At 38.4% G+C, this 23,029-nt stretch overlaps 1 protein-coding gene across 1 annotated transcript in view; it reads left to right on the top strand.

Annotated features, from left to right (window-relative positions):
• The first annotated feature begins 2,684 nt into the window (after positions 1-2,684).
• Positions 2,685-23,029, top strand: part of LOC124794925 (cell growth-regulating nucleolar protein) — a 66,563-nt gene continuing 46,218 nt past the window's right edge. The window contains exons 1-2 of the mRNA XM_047258633.1: positions 2,685-2,816; positions 11,156-11,282. Of these exons, the coding sequence (XP_047114589.1) occupies positions 11,158-11,282 (125 nt within the window). The 5' untranslated portion in view covers positions 2,685-2,816; positions 11,156-11,157. The remainder of the gene's footprint in view (positions 2,817-11,155; positions 11,283-23,029) is intronic.

Genomic DNA, 23,029 nt, shown 5'->3' with positions numbered 1-23,029 from the left:
AAGCAGAAAAATGCAGTTGTTTATGATGTTGTTTGCTACATACGAAAAAGGAATTGTAAGATAAGCAGGTTATATGTATTCCTTTATAAATATTATTTGGTGTGTTTGTATGTTTGATGTGTTTGTATGCATTTATTTTCGCTCTCAAATAAATGCCATTGTTTTGCAATGTTGTTTCACTTCTCAGCAATTTAACATGCAAAACTGATCAAGAATATCCTTTACGAAATTTGCTTTGTCCATTAACGAACTTTATAGTTGTTAGTTCTTCAGTTCTGATAGTGTACTCCGAATTGTTTTAATATAGGTGGTATCTCATAACCTCACTTTCACCATTCGGTACTGGACTAAATGAACTGACACAACATGACATTTGCTGTGAATACACCCTGTCCCTGACGTTGACTTGATGTGATGGGATGTGATGGTCCATTGACATCTGACTTGAATTGGTCGTAAGTGTAGGCCTATACCACAATCCTGTACATATCACTCAGAAAGGGACTGCGAATACAAAATTAACATTAGATTAGATGTACATTTCGGTCCAATAGATCCACTGTGGGGAGTTACTCCTGGATGTAAAACACCTCAGCAAAACGAGAATACTCAGTAAATATTTCCAAAGAAAAACAAATAATATGTGAATGAACCTTTCACGGATATCAAGTGAAATGGTCCTCACAGATGAGGAATACATAAAAAAATCTTAAGCATATTTGCGTTCAAAATAAAAATAAATCGTCACAAAACATGTAAATCTTTAATATACTGAGGTGCATACGGTAGGTCTTAGGCATCATCAAATACGAGAATTATTCTACAGTACGTATTTACAAAGATCGCATTAGTCCTATCTCCATCAGATTCTATATTGAATTTGTGGCGAAGTTAGCCCCTCTTCTAACTTTCATCTATCATAGATCCCTCGAACAGAAAACAGTGCCCATTTCTTGAAAAAAAAAAAAAAAGCGCAGGTCACTTCCTTCTACAGGAAGGGTAGTAGCCAAAAATTACTGTCCAATATCCTTGACATCGATTTGTTGTAGAATCTTAGAAGGAATTCTGAGCTGAAACATAATGAGGTATCTTGAACAGGATGACCTCTTCAATGCCAAAATCACGGATTCCGAAAATGCCGATTATGTGAAACTCAACTCGTACTTTTCTCACATGATATACTGAATGCTTTGGATCAAGTCAGTCAGGAAGAAGCAATATTTCTTGATTTAGGAAAAATATTTGACTCAGTACCACACCTATGCTTATCGTCAAAAGTATAATCATATGGATTATTAAGTGAAATTTGTGTCTGGATTGAGGGCTGTTTGGTAGGGAGGATGCAGCATGTTATCTTGGATGGAGAGTCATCATCAGATGTAGTAACTTTGGGTGCACCCCAGGGAAGTGTGGTGGGCCGATTGCTATTCATGTAGTATATTAATGACCTTGCAGACAATATTAATAGCAACATCAGGTTTTTGGCAGGTGATGTAGTTACCTATAATGCAGTACTGTCTGAAAGAAATTGCATAAATATTCAGTATGAAATGGAATGATCACATAGACTCAGTCGTGGGTAAAGCAGGTGGTAGCCTTCGGTATATTGATGGAATACTGGGGAAGTGCAATTAGTCTACAAAAGAAAGTGCTTACAAATCACTTGTATGATCGGTTATGGAGTATTGCTCAAGAGTGTGGAACCCATACTAAATAAGACTAACAGAGGATATTGAATATATACAGAAAAGGGCATCATGAATGGTCACAGGTTTATTTGATCAGTGGGAGAATGTCACACAGGTTCAGAAGGACCTGAACTGGAAGATTCTTGAAGATAAAAGGTGAACTATCCCAAGAAAGTCCATCAACTTTGTTCTAAGAACTGGCTTTAAATGATGAGTCTAGGAATATACTACAAACCCCTATGTATCACTCACATAGGGATCGTGAGGATAAGATTAGAATAATTACTGCATGCACAGAGGAATTCAAACAATCATTCTTCCCCTGCTCGAAGCATGAATGGAACAGGAAGAAACGCTAATAACTGGTACAATGGTCACACCGACTGTCATGCACCTCATTGCGGTTTGTAGAGTATTGATGTAGCTGTAGACTCCGCTGAATTTGCACAGAAAGCAGGTGGAACTAATATATTATTTAATAATATTAGTAATATATGCACGTCAGTTGGGTCTACTTATAAATTTATCAATGGAGCACAAGCATTTGGCAACCAATAAATCCTTTAGGTTCCTCTTAAACTGAACTTTATTAGTGGTTAAATTTTTTGTGGCTGCAGGCACGTTATTGAAAATGAGTGTTTCTGTTTAATGGGTACCTCTCTGGACCAAAGTATGGACTTCAAACAGCGAGGAGAAGCATTCAGTCAACCAATCTTCCCCCACTCTTAAATGTAACGTGAATAAACATTAATACGTTGTACAATGGAAAGTAGCCCCTGCCAAATCCTTCACATTGGTTTAGAGTGCTTAGATTTGGTGCAGGCTTCGAATGTGTGTAGTCTCATCTAGCGGCTGTTGCTGATGGTCATTAAGTTAAGCTACTTTTAATTTTTCTGTAACGCTAACTCGTATGAAAGTGAATAAGTAAGGTCCTTTCATAATTTTGATAAAAGGTGAGGAGTTGGGTGCATTCATTTGCAAGTTTCCAATGCCTGTGTAATCACGTTTATAGATACATCCGGTGAAAGCCTGAATTCTATCTTTCACCGTTGATAGCTTTGGCGAAGCGCAATATTTGTTGTGGTGAACACACGTGGTGTTCGAAGGAAGACCGTACACATTGACAAAGTGAGTACTGCTTGAAATCCGTGAAAGTTTTTAGAAGTTCTCAATTCACATTGTTTCGAAAAATTTATTTCTATGTGATACGTTTTCCATCATCAAATTTCAGGCCAAAGTGGAACTGGATTACGGTTGTTATGCTCAGGGTTCTTCAGTTGCGTTTTAAGCAGATTATTTATTTGGTGCTGTAACTCTGTCATTAACACACAAAGAATCAATTTCACCCCGAGTACTGTACCAAGTAAGCGAACATAAACTTTTGTTTGAGTGAAAGTGCTAAGCGCGGGTCGACGATAGTGTGAGCGCTGCAGTATATTAGTTTTCAAGGCTAAAAACACGTACAAAAATCGGAGATGTATATACAAATTGGTACCTTGTTTTTACGGGGATTGGCGGCCGGGGCGGTTCTAGATGCTTCAGTCTGGAACCTCGCGACTGTTACGGTCGCAGGTTCGAATCCTACCTTGGGCATGGATGTGTGTGATGTCCTTACGTTAGTTAGGTTTAAGTAGCTCTAAGTTCTAGGAGGCTGATGACTTCAGATTTAAGTCCCATAGTGCTCAGAGACTTTTTTTAATTTATTCTTTTTTTTTACGGGGATTGAAGTATCACTATACTGCTAGTTGACTTCCTTACGCTTATGTATGTTTTTTTCTCAGGTGGCTATTCGGCAGCGTGAGTTTGTAAGAATTGAAAAAAAATTCCCAGGACACTAATGTTATCTATGCGAAGTGATAGATAATCAGTTCATAAATTATAGGTTGTGACATAATGATTTGGCCAGTGCCGCCAAACAGAATTTCGATGTTATTATTTACTATTATCGTACTTCCTGCTCTCAGCTTTGATAAATACTACCATCAAGTAGTATAGTGACTATGACGTCATAATCAAATAATTTGATTATTATAGTCACTACAGTTAAATGTTGCAACTTTTCCAATAACAAGCCCATTGGCAATTTCCTCTACTCTTCAGGCTCTTCCAGATCTGAGTTAATGCTTTATCTTTAGTGATTTTAGGTGTTCGTGCAATAACCGTTTCTCTCTGAAGGGTGTATCATTTCTACCCCCCGTCCTTTCCCTGTAGACTTGACACTCTCTCTCTGTAAAAAACGCTTGTTTTTGGGCACTGATCCACCAATCAAATACACAGCAATTATGACCAAGCGTTGGCTTGTGTTGCCAGGCAACCACAGCATCCTTCATAGCATTCCACTAGTTCCCTCTAAAACCGTTCTGCTCACCAACAGAGCTGGTTAGTATTCAAAAAATGCTTGTCATACTTTAGTTTTAACATTTTTAATATGTGACGAAATAGGTTATAATTGTTTTTTTATGTCTTCATGTCATTGTAGCTTTCGATGGTGGTTTCGGGTCTAGTGTAGCAGGGGATACAACCCGTCGGCTTTGGACAATGACGTCTCAAGTCGCCAGAGAGCAGTTTACCATTTTCGCTTTTGCTGTTATGTTTCAGTTTCGTTTTTTTACTGATTGCTTAATAAAGTGGATCTGTTTATTCTATCTCATGAGATTTTTTTTAAAAAGCCAAAAAACACTTATCAGCTACTGAAGGGAGCTACAACACTAAGAAGAATCGCTTCTCGTTTGGCGACTTGTGACGTCATTGTCCAAAGCCGACGGGTTGTATCCTCTGCTACACTAGTCCTGTGGTTTCAGCTATAAGGCTTTAGGTTGCAGTCTGGAGCATGTCTCTGTGCCTAACATTTCTTCTCATAGGCCGTATGCTGGAGATGTTCTCAGAGGCTGTAAAGATGTAGTTAGTAAATTATCAGACTTAAACAAGCTTAGAAAGACCAACTGTTTATATGTAACAAACAATGATCAAAACGTGACCACATACACCTGCTGCAAAAGACCGCAGAGTTAAGGAGCTTATACTGCAGAAGTGTTAGTGTTGCTTGCTTTATTTTCTACAAAGGCTCTTTCTGTTCAAGTTGTTTTTAACTTCTTTGGCCTCTGTACATCCTGTTATAGTAGGCCTAATGACTGGAACTTGCTTTATATTTTCTGATTGATGCCTTGAGTAGGGTCGACAGAAGCGTCCGATCCCACGCGTCGGCTTTGACCCGTGACGTAAGGGTGTTGTTGTGTGTGACATCATGACGGCGCGGAGTTTGGTTTGAGTGTGGCTGTCTCCAGTTCTGTTTTATCTTATTTTATTTACTTTTCTGATCTGTTCGTTCTATCTCGTGAGATTTTTTTTTTAATTTAAAAACACTTATTACTTATTTTAATTATCTGTTTCCTCGAATTTCTGTTTTAGTTTATTATATTTATCTTTCTGATCTGTTCGTTCTATCCCGTGAGATTTTTTTAAAAAAGACAAAAAACACTAATCAGCTACTGAAGCATCTTTATCTTCTATGGGTTGCAGGGGTTACGACCCCTGGGGAGGTGGGTGGGTATTCATGCATGGCTGTCTTCACTTACACGTTGTAGCTACGCAAGGCGTCTAAATTTGTTTATATTTAGTTTGCCCCCCACCCAAAACACCCCATTTCCCGCGCTTGTCCCGTTAGTGTCATTAGGCTTCTTGTGGAAAGTGTGTGTGTTTGTTTTTGTTTCCGCCATATTTGTGACGTCATGGGTCAAAGTAGACGGGTGGGATCGGACGCTTCCGTATTTCCCTTGAGTATTATCAAATCATACATCGTTTCTCTCTGATGGACATTTGCCATGTGGTTAAGGTAATGCATTGAATCTACAATGAATTGACTATGTCCACCTCAATTTTGCCTATGAATTTGAATTTTAAATCTACTGAACTATGTAAAAATCTATCAAATGTACATTCTCTTCAGATTTCTTATCCAGCTTTCTTTTAATATGTAGTTTCCACTTTGTTCCTCATTCAGACATTGTCATGTTTTTGTTGCCTTTTCAATGCTGTCTTGCTTAATTCTCCTCTCTGTTTATATTTGACTGACTACGGTCCAAAATTATGATAGTGGACATGCAGTTGGAATAATCAGGCCCCGTAGATTTTTCATGGTGTCCTTAAATCAATTAAGGTGAAAGCCATAATTGTTTCATTGAAGAAAATACTGCCAGTTTTCTTGTATATTCTTGCGGAGTGGAATCTGACACTTCTGTAATGCCAAAATAACTTGCTAACAAATAGATACAAGCTTTTCCAGTATTATTTACACAAACACTACTCAAGAAGTACAAAGAATAGCATTAAAGCAATTCAGAAACAAACATCCCACACAGAGAGCATAACCGTGTAGTCCAATATGTACTTTTCAAATGCATCACCACCTAGTTATCACACACAGCACAATTGTCATTTTTTTTGGGTGGACATCAAACTATAATCAGGCCAACAATAGTTTGCAGTACACCCCATCTGCTTTGACCCATGCCAATGAATGCAAACAAAAATGAAATTGACACAATGTCTACTCCTAAAGTAAAATGAAACTAACAGGACAACCGCGGAAAATTGGGAGTATAGGGCTGGAACAAGCTAAATATACAAAAAGAACAAAACACCACACCATCCCAAATGAAATAATTAAAAAAATTAAATTACAACATTCAGCTATGCAAACAAAACCACTGGTTATCCCTGATCTGAACCGCTGGAACTCTCACCAACCTCACGTTGTTACCACAAACGTGACACCTAACATGTACTGCAATATCATTACCCAACTGAGATTGTAATGATACACTCTTGGACTTCACTGTCATATCCAAATTTAACTTAAAAAGCGCAATAAAAGATTAGACTTCTTTCCGCACAACAAACACTAAACCAATCAGACCTAACAACTTTTCGCACAACAAACACCAAGCTAATCAGACCTAACAAATATACCAAACACTCAAACAAAAAACGTTAATAACCCACTGAAAACACTTCCACAACCCACATTATCTCACCAACTACCGAAACTGAAAACCACATTAGCGCTATGATAACCAAAACTCAGATGAACCCAATACCACACATTAAACTCAGCACATCCACCACCATAGTGCATTATCAAATATAACACGGCATCTACAAACATAACCAACTCAAAAAAACTCTGCACTGTAGTGACGTCGTGCACCATGACACTAGTGTCACAGGTCATAGCTGCCGGGTGGAATTAGATGCTTCTGTTGACCTGTTATTTTGATGTTGGTAGTTACAGACAATAGATTCGTTTTTGGGTTTGGAATTATTAGTGCAGAGTATTGTCTATGAATGGAGATGTAATTTTTTGTTATGTGTATGACACTGAAGTTTACGAGAAGGTCTCTGCATGCTGCATTTCGGGCGGGGGGGGGGGGGGTGGTGACATGTTGCACATGATTTACTTCCTACAGTTAATTGGTTTAATTACTCAGTGTGTGAAGTGTTAGGTTTTGTGGAGAAGGTGTGAGATTGATGAAAGTTACTTCCTCTTGAACCAAAACTCGGATGAACCCAATACCACACATTAAACTCAGCACATTCACCACCATAGTGCATTATCAAATATAACACGGCATCTACAAACATAACCAACTCAAAAAAACTCTGCACTGTAGTGACGTCCTGTTGGGTTTGGCGTTCTATTGGGTTTCCTGATTTGAGGAGTGTAAGTTGGCCATTCAAGAGATTGTGTTTATATTTTTTATGTTGTGAGGTTTATGGGGTTATGTATCAGCTGATTTTGGTTGATAAGTTTGTTTGTATGGTTTTACTTTTTTATTGTAGAATGTACAATATGTGTGTTGATGTGCATAATTGGGGTTAATGGAAACATCTGGTTCCACGTGTCTTCTTTGACCAATGACGTCACCAATATGGCAGAAACGACCATTCACAACTACTCCCATATCGCGGCTATGAAGTCATAACGTAAACATGAAAAACAAACACAAAATTAGATCGAAAAACCATAAAATATATATTCCTCCAAAAATATAATGAAACTAATGGGAGCAAGCTAGGGAAATTGAAGGTTTTTGGGTGGGAACAAACTAAACACACACCACTAAACCAAACGACAAAAACTATAAAATAAAATGACCACAACCTTCCCAAAATTAACTAAATACAGTATCCACTGTAATTGAACACTTACCTTGACCTGTATAGGTCAACAGCAACTATCGATACCAAATCATGAAACCCAAAACTACAACCACGTCCCACAATCATCACTACCTCAAAAAACACAACAAACCAACAAAATTAGAATCGAACACTTCCCTTGACCTGTTATCCTTATGACATCTCCACATATAGCCGTCCCTGATCCGAGACACCGGAACTTTAGTAAGCCTCATTTATTCACGACACACTGAACACTTCACGGCTTCAGCCAACAGGCTGAATAGCCGAAGAAATTTTATTAGAGACAATGCACTGTCCCCCCATCATCACTGACAACCGAAAACTGTTGGCCTTGTCAGTCTTATCCACACCTACCAAAGACATAAACAAAGCGATTCACCAAATTCACGCAGGACAAATAGAAAAAAAAACTACAATAACATTGACATAACAAAACCAAAATCGTTAACTCACTGAAAAGTATTCCGCTGAAAGCACAGTCGCCACCGATACCACACAATGCAATGCTACCACGCAAATGAACTCCATACGCCACACAACACACTAACCATAAACATCACCAGAGAGAACCACTGACCACAACAATACGCCACCTATAAACACGCAAACTAAAGCAAAAACATGACCTAACACATACACACACCACCAGAGCACCACCGATCATATCAAAACAACACGTACAAACACGTCACTCTCACAAACTAAACTCGGCGCCGTCGTGATGTCACACACCACAAGAGCCTTACATCACAGTTCAAAGCCAACGGGTGGAATCGGACGCTTCGGTTAACCCCATAATTGCATGTTTTCTGTAGTACGTTGGAATTTATGTTAACACAATCTTTGATATAATTTTAGGTTGCGTTGTTAGTTGTTGGTAAATGCATTGCTGGGGAGGGGGGGGGGGGGGGGGGAACCCTTGGTAAGATGACTTTGATTTTGATCCGATGATGGCATATGCCAGCCACCTGGGCAATGGTAGATATACTGATAATGATTTCAACATTGTCTGCCAACACAGAGCGTAATGGCATAGCTACCAGAGTGCTATCTGTATCTACCATTTAATAGTGAATGCTCACTGTGAGAAGGCTCAATTTGGTGCAGATGTGTGAAGTAAGCAGGCATCCATGCCACGGAGATGCACTCGTGCATCCTACAGCCAACTAAGCGAGTTTGAAAGGAGTCAAATCATGGCCTTCCAAGTGGCAGGATGGCCCTTTCGGTGAATTGCTATCCAAGTTGGATGTGCTGAATCAGTTGTGCAACAATGCTAGTATCGGTTGTTACATGGACATTGTCACAAACAGTCGCCCACACAACACAGACACCCGCTAGGATCATCGTGTTGTAAGGGCAGCAATGACAGGTAGTACAGCTACCACACCATAGATAAGGGGGCATGTGAGCCCAGATGTGTCAACACAAATTGTTGCGAACTAATTATTAGCAGTGTGACTACGGGCCCGCTCACCTCTAGCCCATCTTCCACTCATGCCACAGTACAGATGTGCACGGCTAGATTGGTGCCATCAGACGGTCACTGGGAAGATGGTTCGGCATGCTGTGGTCTTCAGCTACAAAAGCAGATTCCATATGCATGCAAGTGGTGGTCGTTGGCATGCACAACATAGACCTGGTGATTGCTGTCTTGTAGAGTGCATCCATCCAAGGCACACTGGCCCCCCATTGCTGGCCTCATGTTTGGGGTGTGACAAGCTACAGCTGTTGTTCATGTTTTGTGTTTCTAGAGGTGGCATTAACTGGTGCTTAGTACGTGCAGAATGTTGCTGTCCCATTATTTTGCTCTTCTTCTTGCAACATGAAAGTGATGTCTTTATGCAACCAGAAAATGCTTGCCCGCATACTGCCTATGATGCTCAATGTGCTCTGCAAGACATGCAATGGCTTCCCTGGTCAGCACAGTCTCCATACTCCAATTGATCACATGTGGGGTTTGATGAAATAAGAAGTGACTTGTCAACCAACAGCTCTTACAGAAGTACATGAACAGGTCAAGGGAGCATGGTTTAATGTATCCCAGAGCAGTATTTGCCATTTGTACAATCAGCGAGATGCCAGAGTCAGTGCCTGCATTGCCACCACATACTAATATTGACCCGTCCTGAAACATCCATATCTGTTATTTATGAACTACTTGTGTTATAGATCTGTAAATGGTATAATTTCATGTATGTGCTGCTGCAACAATAAATCTTGACTGAATTGGAAACCTTAAAATGGTATTCCCACCTTCATCCCGGCAGTGTATTTTGGGTTGTGGTTGGTAGGTGTCGTGGAGTTTGTTTTACCTATATCGGTGAGGTTTGGATTTTGATATGGTTATAGGCTATCGGTGAGTTTTGGTTTTATGGTATGGTAGATTTTGTCTTAGCTATATAAGTCAAGTGACATGTTAATACCAGATTTGTCGAGTTGTGTGCGATTTTGTAGTATCATGTGTTTTATTTGAGCTCTATAGATCAAGTGAAATTTTCAGTACTGGTTGTTGGAATTGTGAGTGTTCATGGTATCGTGGGCTCATTTGAATTCTGTATGTCAAGTGAAATTTCCTATACACCACACTCCTCAGTTTTGTGCAGTAATCTTCATTCATTTCTTTGCATTTCTTGTTTGACTCCTATTAGCAGCCTGTGATTTTTAACCATTCTTAGTTCTCATATCTATAATCAGTGACTGCAGTTCTGTTTATGTTTTTGGATATCTCTGTTACTGATTGTCATTGTTGGGCCACCTATAACTATTCTCTCTTATGATTCAGTGAATACCATCCATCTTAATCATACATATTTCCCATTTGTCATTGCATGGTGAAGGAAAACATTTCTAAACATGAGCGATCACATTCCCTTCTGTTTGTGTGTCTGCCAGTCCTGTCCTGGTCGCTTCTATTTCATCAGCCATAAACGATCTCTCCTGTTGATTTCAATAGCCATTTTATTCTGCTCATGTCCGCCTTAGAACTGTCAAAGATAAACCCTGAACATAAATTCTTCCGGAGTGATTTTTCTGTCTGATGGAATGTACTACCTCATCTTGTCTTACTTTTCACATTGTGTATATTTTCTTTTTACTGTCTTATTTGTGTCAATGAAGAGAATGTGATGTTCTTTATGTACTTCAAAGAATATAGATGCATGTGTGAAAGTTCGTTGAGTTGATCATATGATGCCTGTTCGAACAGTCACTCATTGATGAAGCTTGTTACATATTCGTCAAAAGTACTAACTGGCTGTTTATTGCAGGGATGGTGTTTTTCATCTGCAGCCACTGTGGTGCATCCTTAAAGAAAAATAAGGTTGAGAAACATTATGCACTTCAGTGTCGTAATGCTCCCCAAGTGTCTTGTATGGATTGCCACAAAGAATTCAGGTATGTTGCCGTGAGGAAAATGTTGTAGCTACTAATATCCAGCTGGAGATGCATTAAGGTATGTTTGGTCATTCTAGCATAGGTACTTCGTGACTAACTTTTCTTCTTCACTTTTGTTGCCTTGTAAACAACTTAGCCAATTATTAAATGTCTGCTGCAAACACAGCATTTTAGTGTTTCTTGAAAATGCTTGAACAATTCCTGAGTCAAAATTATCGTTATCCTCCAGATCTTGCCAGATTTGGGATTGCGGCATACCTGTAAGACTTTAACTTTGCAGCATATGTAGTGTCAGTTATAAGGTATATTCACAATTTTTTTCTTGACTGTTTAGAGTTTCTCTAAGAGAAAGTTGCAGTTCTATACTATAATACATGCCATTTGAGTTTGTCATTGGTGAGATACTTGTTTTGCTTTCAGGACAGCAATTCAAATCCCTGTCAAACCATTCAAATTAAGGTTTCCTTTGGTGTCTTCAAATTGCTTAAGGCAAATGCCAAGATGGTTTCCTTGAAAAGGACACAAGTGATTTTCTTCTCCATACTTTGCTGTCTGTAATGACCTCTTTGGCAGTGGGATAATTAAACCCTACTCTTTCTTCATTATTGTTAGTTTCAGTATTCGTTTATTTTTTAAATGCGTGTATTTGTGGCCATTTGCTGTACTTTTGTACTGTTATATGATGTAGATCAAGTCAACTCAAACTGTTGTTCTTGTTCTCATTATTCTCAGTACAAACAAAAGTTGTTTAAATGGTAATTTTATATTCTCAAGTGCCAGTTGCTTAGAGCTCCTCGGGAGATGTGGTTAACTGGTAGGTATTTCCTCCTTTTACCTCTAGTTCTATCCCACAAGGTGGTGAGGAGATTGGAGGATGGGCAGAGGAGACGGGAGAGATGGTAACCAGTGTGAAATTGCCATCCAATGCACTATGTGTTGGTAGTGCTGGTGCTGTAGTAGGAAGTGATAAATTGTAGGAAGAAGTCATTTGATGAAAGACATGCCACAAACATAAGCATATTCTTGGGGAATACTGTTTGTAATTGAAAGAGTATATGAAGGTATGCCAAAACAGATTAAATGTTTGGTTGGATAATAACAGACCATAGGAGTGGAAACTTTTTTAATTTTCTTAATATAACTGACAATATACTAGCAGTTTCATAATGTCTGAAGTTCCTGATAAATCTATGTTCCTGATCAAGACTTCAGTCTGCACTATTCTCTTTCACGGACTTAGCTCTTACCGACATCCAGACAAATTTCGTCACCTGTCCTCTCTGGGTTGTGAGTTGTGCCTGGATAACAGAATCAGTCATAATATGGCCCACAAAAGATATGATTCTGGTTTTGAGCCCCAGTCCAGCACACAGTTTTAATTTGCCACGAAGTTCCAAAACAGTGCATAGTTTTGCTGCAGGGTGAAAGATTCATTCTGGGTATTAAAATTATTTTTCAAACATAGTTTCTTAAAACCAACAAATGTTTTTCCTTGTTATGGTTAAAGATATTATTTCGTTCTTAATTTATATGATATAGTGCCTGTCAGGTAGTAAATTTTTTCCCACTCTGTGTAGAAATAGCGGTATTCATATTGCCGTGCGCTGTGCTGCATGCAGTGTGGAATAGCAGTTAGCATTGCTGGCTAGATTACTGTGGGTCAACAGTTCGAACTTCATCATCTTCAAATATTTCTTATTCAGTATGTATCATTTCTGGAACATTCTTGAAGTTTCTTATGCTTGTAATGTAGGCATATGTAATGTTTGTATAAATAGCATTTTCTGTCCAGGATGCAGTTCTGTATTGTCTGGACTTTGTTAAATTCCTTGAGGAATCTGCTTTCAGATGTGGACTTGATTGAATGTGGTTACAAAGGGACAACATTAAATTGAAATAAGTTATGATTAATGGACCTTTCTGTTCCTTTTAAGTAGTTTTAGCCCCTTAGAAACATTCTCCCATTAAGTACAAAGTAATTCTTATTTAGAATCCACTGTCATAATATTTGACATTCGACCCTTGTGCATTCGTAAGAAAACGATAGATTGCAGGAAGAGAGAGGAAAAATGAAGCGAATTGTATGCAAATTTATCAAAAACTGCTGACAGGAAAAAATGCAGTTTCTTTGTATATTTCTTTGACATTCTTGCAATTTCTCTTCAAATGAAGGAAGTTGGATACTAGAGGTGGGCAGCATGAACATCAAGCTTGCTCATTACATGTGACATCAGTAGCTACATGGGAATGGAGTAGCGAGAAACTCGTTGCTAGAGTACAGGGCCTCATGAATGAGACAACTCGAGCATACTGGTAGTGGGCGGAAAATTGGCAAAGTGTGTCAATGTCGACTGCCCTGCTGTAGAAATGGCATGTGTGATTAGAACATGTTTAATGAATAGCTTGTTTGATTATCATAATATTTTGGTAGCACTTTTGCTTCCAAATGTCACAGTATCTGGAAACAGCTACAATTTTCATTCATTCCGCTTGTGCCTAGAAGCAAAACTTTTGTCTGCTGTAATAATACTCATTTTCTGAAACTATGTCATGACTGTGCTCTGACTATTCCTCAATATGTGACATAAGAGTAATCCTTCACATCCTTCTCTTTAGCACTTGAACATAACCCACTGGACTAACAGTATTGGTTTCAGTCACTATTTGAAATTAAGAATAGTATTGAGAAACACGTGTTCTGCCAAATACAGCTCCCTATCTCGTTATCTTGCCACTTCAAGGTAGTGAAGCAAATTTTATTAAGCTAGAGGGCAAAGACAAAAATATGATGCTACTTATTCCCATAACTTTTACATGCTGAAAGTTGGACAACTCCTTTGTTAATTAAGACAAGTTATTAAAATTTTCCAGTGAAATTGAATGAAAGCTTTTTCTAAATCTGTTACTGGAATTTATTTTACATTCCATCTTCTATACCTGAACCTTCAATTGCAGTTTAGCTTTTTAACTGTATATGTAACTGAGGGAAATTAAATAAGACAATGAGCAAAAGAAATGCATGTTTACTCATACTTTTAGCATGGCACTGTTCAGAACTATAAGAGGTTTGAAAATAAACTTATGCAGTCTCGTTTCAAGTGATGTAAAAGTAAACAAGTAAAACTGCAGGAAAATCCAAAGCAATGGATTAGGTACCTGATTCATCTGTTATTCACTTGCACAAATTCCTAACAAAATTAGAAATGATTAGCTGGAAATTTTCCCAGCTGATACTTCCCCAACTTATTCAGCGTCTGTGTAGTAGAAAGTAAGTTTTGTCTGCTAATAGCTGTAGAACATCTTTCTTTGTCATCATAATACACTAGACTCTTGCTAATCTGGCCATTCCTGGCACATATGGGTGCCAGAGTAGCAGAAGTGCCGAATTATTGAGTGTCTGAACTGTATTTTATTCATTTATTTTGAAAACATAGACCGATGGATACAATTTTAAAACATAGAGGATATACTTTATTAAATCCAAAAATATATACATTTTCAAATAAAACTTAGTCCTTGAGTGTACAATATACTGTACATAATTACACAGTTGTATCACTCACTATGAAACATGTCCCTAATTTTTAACTGTCACAATGATGATACGTGATGGTGGCATGCTTTATCACGCAACCACTTTACAAGCATCTCATCAGTACTGCATGTATCTGGTTGTTGCAGGATGTACTCCAGGAAGACCTCGGCAGCTTCAGCACCAGCAATGTGAGAAATCTTCATGCTCTTCCCTCCTGTGTCCTCTTCTTCATCACTACTTTCTTACATGCTTTTGATTATTTCTTCACCTGTTAAAGTTTGGTCCGTATCACAGTTTTCCTCATTCAGCCACTTAGTAACGCATTATCAATTTCTTCTCCTCCTGGAAGGTTGCGGAACATGTCAGTGTACAAAGTAATTGATGATTCCGAATTGACTGGCTCATCGCTGTCACTCGCTACTGGATCCAACTCGACATCAATGGATGGCCACAATTTTCTCCAGCTCTTCATTACGGTAGCGCTCTCCATTTTATTTCATGCTTCGGCTGCTTGAAAAACAATATCACGTATGTTAATTGCTTTCCACCGCTTCAGCATAGTCTCAATAGTCATTTTCACTTTTGTTCAACAAGGAGATAAGTGAATGTCGATAATGACTTTTAATTAATTCCAACATTCCCTGCTCCATGGGCTGAATTAGGGCTGTCACATTGGGTGGGAGAAAGAGTGCTTGTATACCATCGGACTTAAGAGATACATCTGAAGAAGGATGACTGGGAACTTTGCCAATTATAAGGATAGCTTTCAGTGGAAGCTTTTTCTTCTTCAGCTCTTTTCTCAATGCTGGTACAAACATTTCTTAGAACCACAGAGAATATTTGTCTGCCCATCCGTGCTTTCTTCTGAGTGCAATACTGCACTGGTAGAGTATTTGTCATTGTGTTGAAAACAATATGGATGTTGGGATTTTCCAATCATCATAAGTGGCAGTTTATGACTCCCATTTGCGTTACAACACACCATTAATGTTACACGCTGTTTCTATTACTTGTAACCACGAGCTTCCTTCTCGTTGTTGGCCGCTAATGTTTTTGAAAGAAGCATCTTGTAAAAGAATCCTGTTTCATCAGCATTATACGAGGCATCAGCAGTTAAATCTTCTTCCTCCATTATCTTCCGTATCTTCCTTACAAACTCATCGGCATCCTTATCGTTAGCTGAGCCACTTTCCCCAGTGACTGGCAGCTGCCAAATGCCATGTCGTTTTTTCCAGTTTCATAGCCAACCTTCACACACTGCAAACAAGTTACTACCACCAAGTCATTTGTTAAATGCAGTTGCTTTTTCCTTTATAATCAGGTCACTGATTGGAATTCCTTTACTGTGTTGTTGTATGAACCATCTGTAAACAGCTACGTCCAGTTCTTCATTTCCTCTCTTTCACTTAACCTTCCATTTTCCCAACTCACTATCCATTTGTGTTGAGTACTGTCGAATAGCATCTTTCTTTTTGATGTCATAAATAGTTGCTCGTTCAACATTGAACTCGACAGCAGTGGCTTTCTGTGAAGAACCTCGATTTCACTTGTCTAAAATTACGAGTTTCTGTTTCAAGTCTAGCGTGACGTGTTTCCCTTTACAAGACATGATTCTGAACTGTAAAGAAAGCTACAATTTCAAATACAGTATATAAAGCATTGTTTAAGTAATCATTGTTGCGCAGGGCAATTCATTGTGTGTTTTTGGATATGTGCCGGATTACTGAGAGACTGGACTACTGAGGGCCGAATTACTGAGAGTGTAGTGTACTGTTACCAACAGCATTTAAGTGTGAATGAGTCTCATGAGTGGCATGAGCACAGTGGAACATGCTGCTCTCTGTGCTTGATGTCTGTCACCAGCTCCTGCCCCATTGCACCTTGGTCTGTGAGTATGTGATATTGTGGCCACAAGCTTACAAAGGAATCTGCTGTCTGAGAGGAGCGACTCTATTTGATATTCGTAGCTTGGATAAAATAACTTTGCTTGTGACATAGATGGGGGTGAAGGTCGATACTGTCTAGCACACATGGCCATTTGGTCTATGAACGTGTGCTTGTAGATGATTGTCACTATATTCATCTGGGGAGGGCATTAGTGGCAGCAGTAGAAGCAGAGGCTATAGTCACCACATTGTGTACATAAGTATCAACTTTGATGGTGAATAACATCCATAAGATGAATACTGCAAAGTAACAAATTTCCTAGCAAACCAGGAAAAATTGTGCATTGAGAATACAATGTAGTTTAATGCACAGGGTAGGATTAACGCTGAGCAGTCTGAGGGAGTTTACAAATGCTTTTCCATCCTGGTTCAGGCCACTGCTGTGCTGGTCTCCAATCTCTTCCCCGAGAAAATACAAAACACAAATAGTTAAATTATGATAGCATGCAGAATGAAGTTTACCCTATTCAGACAGTTTGTGTACATGACATCATACTTTAACTATGACTGTTGCAACAGGAAGGCCATTCATTATTAAAGGCGCATGTCCACTAGCAACTTTTGCAAGTTACTCGCATGAGCTGCTTCTGTGGGTTATTTGAGATGGAAATAGCCGCAGCAATTCGACTTCCACAAGTTTTCATCAGTCTGCAGTAGTAGCTTCTGGAAGCTAATGGAAACAATTTCTTGCATCTTGCTGTGAGTACTCTGAAAACTTGCCAGTAGCTGAAAGTTTTTCCCAAACTGGTGTTTCATGCGTTCAGTACTGTACGAAAATGTCAGTATTGAAAAGGAGAGTGGCACCAAGACAGTTGAACGGAAACAAATGTACCAAGGGAATCCATAAACATATACTGTATAATTGGCCACTGTAAGCCAAGGCAGTGTGAAATGAATTTACTGATTACTTTGTTTCACCAGAAGGGGAAGTAGAATGGCAGTACACACATCTTTAAATTTTAGCTGATTTTTCAGTATTAACACAAATGTAAATGCATTACATTTATAAAAGTAATAAATGCTTTGTGCAAAAATTGGAATAACTGAAAGGTCATTTCTTGGTGATACTGCTTTGCATCCTGGTTTTGAACAATTTAGTGTACAATAGACAATGTGTTTTTGAAAATTGCATATAGCAATCTCAGATGTTTTTAATGTGTATGAAGTCCTCTGATTTTATTTCCTTCATTGGTGTTTTTTGACAGTTTAAATATGTGCACCTCTGTACCCATAACTTTACCCCAAAATTTCTTTCTTTTGTAACTTTTTGTTTTTCGTCACGGTTTTACTTCAGTAGTGGTAATAATAATCCGACAACAGTGGCAGTTGCTCTGGTTTGTAAGCATAACCCTATATACTTGCACTTGTCTATCGCATGAAGCAACTCTAGTGGAGACACTTCTGCAAGTACTTGCAGTAAGTTCCTGAAATTAATTTGCACAATTGACTTGCAAAAGTGAACTCGTGCAAGTTTTTGTTCTAATGTAAACACCTCAGCAAGCAGTTGCAGAAGTTACTAGTGGACACACGCCTAAAGGGATAGTTAACTTATATTTTAGTAATAGTGTGGGGAATATGTACCACTGCAGAGAAGCACCTAAGTGGAATATAAACTTGGTATAACATATCTGGCAATTTGGTGCTGGGTTAAAGAGATTATCCGGAGAATAAATATGATGACTTCAGAAGTAACTATGTATATAAAAACAAAGATGAAGTGACTTACCGAACGAAAGCGCTGGCAGGTCGATAGACTCACAAACAAACACACACACAAAATTCAGCTTTCGCAACAAACTGTTGCCTCATCAGGAAAGAGGGAAGGAGAGGGGAAGACGAAAGGAAGTGGGTTTTAAGGGAGAGGGTAAGGAGTCATTCCAATCCCGGGAGCGGAAAGACTTACCTTAGGGGGGGGGGGGGGGGGGGGGAAGGACAGGTATACACTCGCACACACGCACATATCCATCCACACATACAGACACAAGCAGACATATTTCGACAGAAAAGATTTCGAAATGCAACAGTGACAATAACAAACGTAATTGTTGGATTCCCACGTGGAATGTTTCCTTCTATTATAATGAAGTAACTATGTAATTAGACTGTGAGGAGGAAATTTTGCTGAAATGTTTGGCAGGGTGCAGAAGGGGAAGAAAGCAAGACTAAGGTCCAGTTATTTATAAGATTACGTAAATTCAGACCTTGTTACTAGATGTCATCCATTGAATGGTGCTGTATTCAATCTTTTAGATCGTATAAATGAGAAAGTGAATAAGATTGATAAGTGAGTGTGCCCCTGTGTTTTATTGCATTGCTCTGTTGTTTACATGCATCAAATGGAATACATTTTTTCCTTACTGGTATTTCAAAATTTCGTGTCATTACTATGTAAGAGAATCCAGGGAATAATATTTTGTATTTTTATGTAGTTTACAAAGAGGTAGTATGTCCATTCACAAAGAAAGTCACAAATTTATCTTCTTTTGAACAAGATAATGATTGAAGCAGAAGAAATGAATTAAAATTTGTGCTGCGGCTGAGACTCGAACCTGGGTCTTCTTGCATGCAAGGCGGAAATGCTAACCATTACACTACCACAGCACTATGTCAACATTGCTGCACGAACTACTCAAGTTGAGTGCCCTTCCCAACACAAATTTCAATTCACGTCTTCAGCTTATTTTTCATTACATTGTCTCCAATGCCGGAGAGCCCTGGCAATAGTGACAATGTAAGGGAAAATAATCTGAAGACATGAATTGCAGTTTGTGTTGGGGAAGGCACTCAACTTGAGTAGTTCGTGCAGAACTGTGGTGGTGTAATGGTTAGCATTTCTGCCTAGCAAGCAAGAAGACCCAGGTTCGAGTCTCAGCCGCAGCACAAATTTTAATTCATTTCTTCTGCTTTGATCATTATCTTTAGATGAAGAAGAGACTTAAATGTCTCAGGGGAAAATATAATTATAATGTTCTTCTGAACATTTTCATGTCAGTGTATTTTCATTGCTATGTATTGCTGCAATTTGTGTTTTATTTAGTTAAAACAAAGCACAAATAAAATATGCATGTCAATACTGAAACAGCTCCTTTCTTGAGACTTGCAATTGGATAGAACAACAAGGTTTTAATTTATTCTTCGTCTCCTGATGGTGCTATGGATTGTTGTTTTATTTTTCATCTTCTGATGATTCCAAGGATTGTTTTTACTGTTTGCACAGCAACATTAATTCATAGAGGAAAATGTTATCCCAGGATCTCCATTTACATGTTTTGTGTTGTGTAAACAACCAACAGTCTCGGAACACTTAAGTTTATTTAGTAGAGATATCAAGATGACAGTCCTGTTAATGCTGAAAAATTCTCTCTCAAGTAGCATAATTAACTTTCACTGTTACAGGTTAGTTTTTGTGAAGCATAAAGCCAGTGCTTTTACCATATTCTGAAGAATGTTTTTTGAATGTTGGTCAAAAGCAGTGCAGTGGTGTATAGTGCTTACTGATATTGGCTTATAAGCAGTCTATTTGTTGACACATTATTTGTCTTTTGACTCTCAGATACAGCAGCCTGCCTATTCACCTTGGAGCAAAAATTGAAACGAAAAGACGCACATTCACGCTTGACGATAACCGCTTTTGTAACAGCTTGTAAGTGGCACATTGAAAGCTGTGTGATGGGTCCATCGTTCGGTTTCTTCACATATCAGATTTGCCCAGAACACTTCATGTCGAATCCCCCCTTCCTCCAGCAAATGCCAGCAATCTAGCAGTTGTAGTGTCAAAATTGCGTGGTGAAACTAAACATTGCAGTTTCTGTTGCTAGTGCTAAGCACCGATTATGTCAGCATTTCCCCTCCTACAACTCCGCCCACCACAACGACCAGTCTTGTCTTTTAGATTTTTGTTCATTATTTTCAGCAACTGTTTTTGAAGAATGTCAACGTGAAGAAATAGCACACTAGTTGCGTTAATGGTTTTTTAACTTAACTGGTGTGCTGGTTCTTCATATCGGAAATCTTGTTATTCCATTCACACTGCCCCCCCCCCCCCCCTCCCCCGAGGGTGTCCATTTCATTTTCATTGAAAAAGGGGACATTTAAAATAAATTAGAGAAAAACCTGGTACAATGAAGAAAAAAATGGGACATAAATATTGTATTGACTAAATTTAATACACATACAAGTTTACCTTTACAACGTGCACTCAGATGATCCCAAATCACTTTTTACAATTATTCTGCTATCGCTGTACTTTTCACTTTTATGTACTTTATCAAGAAGTGCATTTTCACTTGAAATTGTATCATAAAAGTCAGTACACAATACACCATTAAAGTGTTTTGACAATGAGCAAGGCTCTCACTGTTTCAACTTTCATTCTGTTGTTTTCATCTGACCACAAAGAATTCACTAACGAAAACACACGTTCCACAGCAGCATTTGACCCAGGAATTGCCAGACAAAACTCCACCAAATCAATCATGTTTTTCATGTTAATGTTTTTACTTTTGAAATAAGCAAATATTTTACACCAGTAAACACTTTCTTTGTCTCCTTCTTCACTTTTTATGAAGTTCTGTGCACATGAAAATTTGGTACAATACTTTTAACAAAAACACAACAGTCCTGAATATCCTTCCACTGTAGCTGCTCCTTTTTAGTATTAACCCAGTCAAATGCTTTAAAAGGTGTGAGAAATGGTAAACACCATTTTTAATATACCCAATGCAAGAGTAATAGAAGATGTCAGCATAAGTATGAAATTGTTCTACAGTAATTTCACCCTCTTCTTCCACCTTTCTTAGAGTCTCATGTAGAAAGGATGTGAGAAATCTTTTAGATTTTCTACGTTGTAATTTGCCCAATAATTTGTTTATTTCTTGATAAACTTCCAGTATTGTGATTTCTTGTTTCTCAATACATTTGTCATGGAGGAAGGTTTTAGCTGGCTAACAAGAAAATGTAGAAGAACAATAGACACAGGGTTATCAAAGAATTGTTTAAGGATAACAGGACACTTATCAAGGGAAATGAAATATGGTTTCAAAGCAAGAAATATCTCTACAATTCTTTCCAATGCTGGTAGCAGAGATAGCCACCTTGTCTTGCTGTGCCCAAGTACAGTTTTGTATTCAGTTTCAATAAACTTACAGAATAACTTCAGAGATTCAACCCTTACTGTATATATATGGAAATGCTGGTAGATTTTGTCTACAATAAATTGGCAGTCGATGGGTAGGCAATCTGAGCCAGTTTGTAAGGAATTGTGCACTACATGTGCTGGACAGCTAACACCTACTATATTATTTAGTGTTCTGTTGCAGTTTATAGAACAAATTGTTTTTTCCTTTTTTCTGCTTACTACCAAAATTGGTGTTCGTGTTGTCTGCAGAAACTGCAATCACCTTTCCCTCATGATTATATTTCTTTAAAACCTCCAGCACATAATTCTGAAGTAAATCTGAAGTTTCTCCAGCTAAATTAACCTATTCGAGCACTTTCACCATGATGCCATTTTCAGGGTGAAAATACCTGATAAGGAGAGGAACCAACTTCAAATCCAGATGATTCGATGTATCAATCATTACAGAAATGAATCGAGCACTTTTCAGTTCATTTAAAACCTGCTGAGCTGCATACGGTGCAATAACATTTGAAATGATTGCATTACATTTTGTGTGTCCACATGTGAATTTAGGATTGAAAAGTTTTTTAACAACTGCTGTAGTACAGTCCATTGACTTGAAGCTATGGTTATGCATTGCACTGTGGTATGTAAACGTAGCTCCTTGTACTGCCAACTGCCTATCCATTTCTGTTACTGATTTTAAGTTTACATAGTAGTCACTCACGCATTTATTTGCTCTTTTCGTTTGATCACTCATGCGATGTTTCATCGTCTTAATGTGGTTCACAATGTCAGACCTTCCACCATGACCAATAGCAAATTTTGATCTGCACAACGTACATTCTAGTTTCTCCACTACCAGTGATAAAAGGAAACTCGCTTTTTATATTGCTGTTAAAATTAAACTTTCGTTTTGGCATAATGACACAGTGATTGCACAGTGCAAAACATTAACAGTGCGGTGACGAAAGCCAGAGAGCAAGTATCAGTGGTGTAGAGTATCTCTGTACCGGAAGGACGGATTCAGTGGCTCGATTTAGAGGAGAAGAATCTTCGTTGTTATTCGTAACTTATAGTGCGTTTAAAATTACTTGCGATTTGTGACAGTTCGGTAGATGTTTGGGGTATACTGAAAGTCATCACA

Source organism: Schistocerca piceifrons, chromosome 4 (assembly GCF_021461385.2).
Source record: "Schistocerca piceifrons isolate TAMUIC-IGC-003096 chromosome 4, iqSchPice1.1, whole genome shotgun sequence".
In the NCBI taxonomy this organism is placed as follows: Eukaryota; Metazoa; Arthropoda; class Insecta; order Orthoptera; family Acrididae; genus Schistocerca; species Schistocerca piceifrons.
The sequence above is the reverse complement of the archived record's forward strand: the minus strand, read 5'-3'. Positions and strand labels throughout refer to the sequence as shown.